Source organism: Augochlora pura, chromosome 8 (assembly GCF_028453695.1).
Source record: "Augochlora pura isolate Apur16 chromosome 8, APUR_v2.2.1, whole genome shotgun sequence".
Lineage (NCBI taxonomy): Eukaryota > Metazoa > Arthropoda > Insecta > Hymenoptera > Halictidae > Augochlora > Augochlora pura.
In genome coordinates, this window is record NC_135779.1 from 9,627,740 (window position 1) to 9,636,306 (window position 8,567).

General features: G+C 39.2%; 1 protein-coding gene across 1 annotated transcript; it reads left to right on the forward strand.

Annotated features, from left to right (window-relative positions):
* Positions 1 to 1,325: 1,325 nt before the first annotated feature.
* LOC144474226 (protein obstructor-E) lies at positions 1,326 to 5,198 on the forward strand. Its single transcript, XM_078188900.1, has 3 exons — positions 1,326 to 1,572; positions 4,159 to 4,576; positions 5,128 to 5,198. The coding sequence occupies exons 1-3, from the start codon at positions 1,326 to 1,328 to the stop codon at positions 5,153 to 5,155; spliced, it is 693 nt and encodes a 230-aa protein (XP_078045026.1). The 3' UTR covers positions 5,156 to 5,198.
* The last annotated feature ends 3,369 nt before the right edge of the window (positions 5,199 to 8,567 follow it).

The following is an 8,567-nucleotide window of genomic DNA, read 5'->3' on the forward strand; positions in this document are numbered from 1 at the left end:
GGACGGAAAGTCGCGGCGAGTCGAGTCCCGGTAGACATACAGTCGTGCACTAAATTCCCCGTTTTCGAGTCGCCAACTTGGTCGCCATTTTTCTTCCGTAAATAGGATTAAAGGTAATCACGCATTGGGACATCGTTGCAAGGAGGAATTTTCGAGCTGAAAATTTACGATTGATCTCAGAAAGTAATTTGTTAAAAATGTTCTCGACGAAGCGACTGAGGCTTTAAACCTTAACCTACCAGTTGAAATGACTTTCATCGCATTGCTTCAAGGATGAACGAATTATGAAGACTTTCTTGTAGAAAATGATCCAGTAAGTCTCTTAATCTATGCATAGAATATATTAAAAATGGCGATAGATATTAAATATATTAAATATACTTAAAATGACGGTAAATACTGGATATATTAAATATACTCAAAATTGCGGTCTTGTCCGCGATTGAATTTTTAACACGTTGTGGAGATCGTAATAAATACATCGCGGATCTTATACGTTTATGGGAGAATTTTGTATCTGTCAAATGATGTCAAAACTGAAATCATTAGGCTGCGGATCTTTCATGCAAAACAATAATTCTTTAACTTAACTGTAAGAAACATAAATTAAAACTGTCTTTTTCCTTTAGCAATATAGCACGTTGAAAATAATTTACCGGCATCCTAAAATCCTTCCAATGATCTTACAATTTCATTTGTGCCATAAATGCATGAAACTAAATTGTGGTCTACTTTAATGATAATAACAGAAATAATTCCTGTCTTATCCTCTTACGTAGCAACACGTGTTGGCCAGTATTAAAGCTGTTGTTAGAGAACGAGTCTGGGGTCCGCGATAGCGCGATTCATTTCTCACGTATCGATTATCGAATGCCGCCGGTTTTTCGAAAATCGTCCGATTCGGCGTCCGATCGATTTCGCGAGCGACTGTACGCACCGGCGGCGCGGTGCGCGCGGCCGAAGAAAACGCGGCCGGAGAGCAAGCGAGAAAGGAGTTTCGGCGAAAGGGGGGTGGGGTGTTGTGAAATGCAAGGAAGGATGCAGTGGTGGTGTCGTGGTGTGCCGACAGAACGAATCAGGACCAGTTTCAGGCCTGCACTCACGTTATAGCCACGTTCGTACGTGCTGCCGAGGAACCGGACGAAGAGCAACAGGCAAAAGGGAGCCCCGAACCGGAGGAACAACGGAGAAGGAGGACTGAGAAGGGCGACGAAGAGGAGACGGAGGAACGTGAGGAAGAAAAAAGAGGGTGTTCGCCGGCTGTGTTGTCGTCGTCGTCGTTGTCGTCGTCGTCGAGTTAAGGGTTGGAGAAGGATCGAGGGACCATGTTCCATCGTGTGTTCTTCCTTTTGTTGGTCAGTGCGGTGACCTTGAGCAGGGCACAGTTTCGGTGCCCGGAACCGAAGGGCTTCTTCCCGGACCCGGAGCAATGCGACCTCTACTACGTCTGCCTCGATGGCAAAGCGGAAGAGAAGCTCTGCAAGGATGGCCTCGTGTTCAGGGACGACAACCCGAAGAAGGAGCTCTGCGACATACCCGCGAACGTGCCTTGCGGAGAACGAACCCTTCTTCGTAAGTTCTCTCAATTCTGTTCAGACTCTGATGCGCGTCAGTTCTCTGATGTCTTTCGGGAGGGTGAAAACGATAAGAAGGATGATTGCTTATTTCCATGCAAATGAAAAATGTCCTTTCATTCACAATTTTATTAGAGCGAAAATAATATACTGGCACTCGTCAATTTTTCTAATATTCTTGTTATTCCATTTTCAAATTGCATCTATTGGTTTTTGTTATAAATGCATGCAAAATTCGCAAAAAATGCGTAGGAAAATCACAGTTATATGTGATATAAGATGAAGGACATGGAAGAAATAAGAATTGCCTCCAAAAATTGTTTTTTTTTTAGGGAAATAGTGTTTAAGCCACGTAGGTCGTAGTGCAAGAATTAACACTACTAACAAAACACCAAATCTATCTTTCTACACAATCCTAACATAAAATTTGCAGACTACTGGTAACATTAATTCTTGGTTAAAACCGAAATTAAATTTTTGCACTTGTCGGTGCGCCGATCAAAGAATTAACAGTAAACGTGTCGAGATCTAATAGTGATTGACATTTCTTGCCTTACAAAAATGATGAGATTGTAAGAATAAATTAAAAACATAAGATCATAAGTATAAAATTTCGAGATCACAAGTAGACTGAACATTTTATACATTTACGACTGATATGAATAGTTGAAGTATAAAATAGCGAAAAAATAAGAAGAATTTGATAATTTTGTTACACTATGTTCAACTCATCAAAATTACTAAGAGGAACAAGATACTTTTATTTCATTCCCTCTTCCCGCAATTATCGTGGTCAATCTTCATTTTGCATAAAGATCCGTACTCTAAATCTAAAAATAAAATTCCAAGATCACAGTATAGAATTATAAAAATTATAAAATAAAAAATAGAAACACGTTTATCGTCAAAGAGTTTTCCGTGGCCGGCAGATCCGACGCCAAAATCGATTCGTTCGCGTACATCGCGCCCCGTGGCACACCAGAACCAATTCGACGATGCAGAAAATGAAACCGAATCGAACGGAAGACGAATACAACGCGAGCCGGTCGGGGACCGATCTCGAAGTTTCCGACTCTAAAAATGGAATTCTGGTTCCGTTCGATGGTCTTGTCTCCGGCCGTGGACACACGACCAAAGAGTAACGATTAGACCCGGTCGCGCTGCGTGTTGGCAAAGATGTGATAAATTAGGGTAAACCGGTTTCCCTGTGCATTCTTCGCCAAATTCGCTTTCGGTCCCCGGGTTTTTCTGCGCCGTCTCACTTTCCTCGTCGAGATTATTTTTTCTCCTCCTGCCCACCCCCCTCCCCTCCAACGCCCGACGTATCTGCATATGTTAATCCCCCTCGTTTTCGCGGGCCCGAGGAATTCTCGGAGCTAAGGGACCGTGGATTATCTCCGATTTGACGATGCGTATTCTTCGGTCGTTTCGACGAAATCGGTTCAGATTCGAGGAACTGTCGAATAGGGGGATTTAGCTGGCGCGGTCTGATCACTGGCGGCCCTTTCTACTTGTTCTGGTCATCAACCGTCAACAGATGAAATTCCAAAAAAATAGACCATCGTCGTACACAAATTCCAGCATATCTCTGTCTGCCCTTTTTGATTAACAACTTTCATCCATCTCTATTTCATCTGAACTCATTATTTAGGTTCTACCGGTACAGGTTTTCCATCGTGTCTTAAGTGTCTCTTTGCCATTCATTCGTTCCAGTATACTTCTATTTACTTCTTGCGATTCATACTTTGCCAGCCGTAAATAGCAGCTCACTTTCATCCACGATACTATAAATCTGAAATTATCATTCATATGCTAGCAGTACAGGTTTCGTTTATCGTGTCTTAAATGCTTCTTTGCCATTCGTACATTCCAGTACATCTTTATCTATTCCCCGCGGAGTCTATTTTGCGAGCTATAAATAGCAGTGCGCTTTCATTACGAAACTAGTACTTTCCTCGCTGGAGTTTTATCTATCGTGACCAGATCGCGGAATTTTATTCAAAACAAAAGTTTCTGCATCGATCGAAAGAAATAGGAAATAGGTGCAAGGTTTTCTGTTGCAGTTATTTTAGTACTTTCCTAAAAACTTTAAGTACTTTATCATTCTAGTCACTTTATATAAATAAATATGTACAATAGGATAAGATAAAATAGGTAAATGTAATAAGAGGTAAATGTATAACATCTTTATCTATTCTTTAGTGATTCACAAACATCGATACACCATCATCTATCATATTCTAAAACTTCCTTTATTATTCCTAAATCAGCAGTGCAGCTCTGTCTATCATGTCTGATATATTTCCTTGTCATCCATGAAGCCAGAACGTTTATTTATTTGTCCTTTGTGATATATAAATAATAATGCATATTTTTATCTGTCCTTTGTAATTCATAAATAGCAGTAAATCTTTCGATCTTGCCTTTCTGATTCATAAATATCAGCACATGATTATTCACCGTATCCCACTTGTCCAGCTAGTTTTATCAACTCTACAGCCTTTCTTGTGATACTTTGTATTTGCAATACTGTGATACTTTGTATTTGCAATACCGTGATACTTCACGACGCGTGTCTGTTCAGAGGAGCCACAGGCAACCAAAGGCTGTCCCCGGGCTAACGGCTACTTCAAGCACGAGGACCCGAATTCCTGCGACCGTTTCGTCAACTGCATAGACGGCGTCGCACAGTTTCTGCCCTGTCCACCGGGCCTGATCTACGAAGACAAGATGTCGAGCTGCGTCTGGCCGGCCGACGCCAGCAGACTATGCGAGCACGCCAACAGGGACGTGCTCGACGACGGCTTTGTCTGTCCCGACGGAGACGTCGCCGGGCCACTCGGCAGGATCCTGCCGCACCCCACCTATCCCCATCCCGAGGACTGCGCTAAGTTCTACATCTGCAAAAATGGCGTCGTGCCGCAGAAAGGACAATGCGAGAGCGGCACTGTCTACAGCGAGGACAGCTTCAGATGCACCGAACCGGAGAACGTGCCGGGATGGTAAGTTCGAGAGTTTTTTTTTTTAAATAGGTTCCTCCGTGCGCGTTTTACTTTTCTCATTGATCGATAATTAAACGTAAAATGTAGTATAAAAATGTCTAATTGAAAATAGATGCATTTACATAATATTAGGAATATTTAATTAAGAACGGACATATTTGGCTAGTGCTGAACATGTCTAATTCAAAATGGACAGAGATGCCTAGTATTTAGAATGTTTAATTAAAAACAACACATATAACTGACATTAACAATATTTAGTGAAAAATATAGACATATCCCTAGTATTAAAAATGTCTAATTAAAAGCAAACGCATATTCAAAATGTCTAATTAACAATAGATATTAAAAATATTGAATTAAGTTTTACAATTATACCAATTCATTTTTTATCAATTGCGGAAGTAATTAACAATATGTGCCGTGCTAATAGGGATGGTTTTGAATGACAGCGCAAAGCAAATGCTGCGTTTCTATTGTCTAACAGATATTTAATCCTGCCACGATATTTGATTTTATTGGAAGATTGACGATATGCATTTTTGTTGCAGCGAGGATTACTACAAGAACAAGAATTAAGTAAAGACAAGGTGTCAGTTACTCGGCGGTGCATCTGTAACGCTTAATATTGTTTTTTTTTATACTTAGGAACAATAAACACCCGTGATACACTTACGTAAACCAATGGCCTTTGCGTACACCTTCCACGAAAATTACGCCTTTCTCCTTACGTAAATCGATTATGTTGCAGACATTAATAGCGGCGATAACTTTGTTGTTAATTTTACGGTCTGTATCGAATATCGTTGTTGTACAGAATTTATTTACGCCTTTATGCGCGAAAATTTTTTGCGCGGTTTGAAAATGATCCATGTAACGTGAAATCGGGGAATATAGGAACGCAATCTTTCGGTATTAATTAATAATAAATTGACAATTTTTCGGAGAGGATGGATTTACTCTAGCGTATGATTTTTAAATTGCGATGCGTAATCTCTCCGAATGAAAAATTTACAAATTCTTTTAACTAAAATTTGGATGCAATTAAATGTAGATAAATGCCAATTAAATGATATTCAATGAAAGCGAAGTTGAAAGCAAATTAAATGAAATTCGATGGAAATGAGATTGAAAACGAATAAAAAAGAAATGAAATTAAATGAGGATGAAATGAAATTAGTGGAGAATTAAATGGAATAAATGAAAATTCGATTAAATTGATTGAAAATTAAATGGAATCAAATGAAAATTCGATTAAATTGATTGAAAATTAAATGGAATTAAATGAAAATTCAATTAAATCGATCGAAAATTAAACGAAGTTATATAATAATTCAATGATGTTAAAAAACATTAATAAATCGGTATGCGACTTGAAAGTTCCACTGAGTTATAGAGGGTTAACAGGAGACAACAAAGGATATGATTCGCAATAACCGTATAGTAAGCCAGCAGGAAGAAATCGTTTATGCCGAATCAATGAACCCTGTGGAGAACAATGCAGCCTATTAGATTCCGAAGGAAGTATCCGCGGGTAGGAGAAGACAATCGCGGTTCATAATGTAAATCATGGACAAAATCGATCTTGTTTGAATACAATAAGCGGCGCGCAATGGTTCCTCGGGCTGCTAGACAATTTCACTTAATTCGCCTGATTGCAACCTTTCTCCTTACGTAATTTACGATGTGCTCGACGAAACGCGCTCTCGCGACCCTGTCCAACGATTTACATTGTAGCCAAGCCCAGTTCACCGTTTCGAATTCACCGATCGTATTCATCATCATCGAATCACGACGCGTTTCCTTGTTACATTGTATTGATGGTCGATGAGAATACAAAATGACTTCCCAAAAAATGAAATTAGGTTTACGATCAATCGGAATGCGAGTTTAAATATATATTATGCAAGTTTAAATAAAATTATGCAAGTTTAAATAAAATTATGCAACTTTAAATACATATTATGCAACTTTAAATATATATATATTATTTAGTAGTATATTTCAGTAATATATTATTTCGCGTTTTGAATGGAACGCGCCAAAGAAAGAGGTCACGAGCCGTGGTTTCTCTCGGTAATTGCTCGCCGGGACCATTTTCTGATTCGGGTCTCGTCGGAGCCGACTCTCCAGCAATCCATCAGACACACATGACCGTGACGTATTCATTTCGTTTGTCTGACTGGTCGACCGACAATGCCGATCGCGAGTATCGAGATCGTTGGTATTCGTTGGCTTTCACTGTCCATGCTGGGAGATCTGGTTCCCTGTTCGGGACCGAAGCTGCAATGACTGTTGCATAACGCCGGTTATCCTCCCGGATGGATAACTATACCACGCGCAGGCACTGTATCAAATTTTAATAAACTCTGAATTGAAAATTACAGTGATCGCGAAGAGGACACAGCTGTAATTTTGATCATCGAATACGGTGATTATACCGACGTTGTCGATTTCACAGAATACAATTAAGTATAGTAAAGAATATAATTAAGTATAGTAAATGCTAAATAGATTGGAAAGAAATACTCAGTACTAAATAGATCAGAGATTAATTGTCGATGCTAAATAAATTATAAATAAATACTTAATGCTAAATAAATTATAAATAAATACTTAATGCTAAATAAATTATAAATAAATAAGTAATGCTATCATAAATTATAAATAAATTCATAATGCTAAATGCATTAGAAATAAGTACTTAAAACAGCAAGTATTTCATTCCTACGTAAATTACTGTAGGAAGACAAGTTCGAAGACATCACTTAAAGTTATCGAATCGCATTTAACAACACATTATCGGATCATCGGGCACTGTAATTACCATTTTAATGCCGATGATTCAAGCGATTATGCAAACGACGTTTATTTTAATAATCGCCGCTCGAGGTTCCACATGTCCGCAAATATGAAAGACGCGTGGAAATGTTAACGACAAGGAAATACTTCTGGTAATTATAAAACGTCGTTTACCGGTTCTTCGGCTAATCGAAGAGCATCTTCTGCGTTCCCCCGGTATTAAACAAGCCAAACCGATCCACCGATCATCTACCGCGATTAACCATGGGTACAGGCTTTTTCGATCTATTATGCAATCCACCAGAATCCTAGGTGCAACGGATTCTCTCGCAGCCTCTAAAATGTCAGGAAAACTGGGTTCCTCTGTATGCCCCGGGTTGCATAACTGAAGGCGATCAGGTGTTCAAGGATCGTTTTCAAGAATAAATACCGTTCCGGAAATCCTTCAAACCTTAAGTTGATACTACTGTGACTCGCGCTTTTCGCGGAATTATTAAACGCCTGCTACGAAGTCGAGTGATCTATGCGAGATGTACATTTGTGTGTCAACCTGACATAACCTGACAATTTTTATCTGATAAAACCGGTACAAAATCGGTACCATGAATAATTTTGAAAGTCTTCAAAAATCGCTAAACAATTTAATACGGACATTATGTAACCGCAGACATTTGAATCTTGTTTAAAGATTGCTTTACTAAAAAATTAATTAAAAACTCCCTAGCCGTGTACCATAAATTTAGAAAATTGGTTATTGAAAATATTTATCCACAATTTATTGGCTGACAATTATTCCTCTATGTACCGCATGAGACCAACAGTAGAAACTCCTTTATCTGAACCTTTTATATTTAGAATATTCAGGTATTCAGACGTTTTATTATTTCAACATTGTATCATTTAGATAGATGATTGTCCAAGTAAGTTATCTAGCAAATTATTTACAATATAATGGAATATTTTAGTGCGAGGACTTTAAAAAAATAAACTGTCGGATAAGAGAGGTTCTAGATTAAATCGAAAAATCGTAAAATCGTGGAATCGCGGGCATCGGAGCCGATCTCCGTCGAAAGAAAAAGTGGTCGCGCAGAAAGCTGAGCGGCCGGCTCGGGTCTATTCGCCGCGGAGACCGAGCGGACACGAATCGAACGGGCAGAACGAAGTCGCGGGGACCGCGGCTGGTGGGGTA

Bases quoted from the DNA above. Each gene is read 5' to 3' on its own strand.
- LOC144474226 (XM_078188900.1), top strand. From the start codon at position 1,326: ATGTTCCATCGTGTGTTCTTCCTTTTGTTGGTCAGTGCGGTGACCTTG. The intron at 1,573-4,158 runs GTAAGTTCTCTC...GTGTCTGTTCAG, and splicing joins CGGAGAACGAACCCTTCTTC to AGGAGCCACAGGCAACCAAA. The intron at 4,577-5,127 runs GTAAGTTCGAGA...TTTTTGTTGCAG, and splicing joins CCGGAGAACGTGCCGGGATG to CGAGGATTACTACAAGAACA.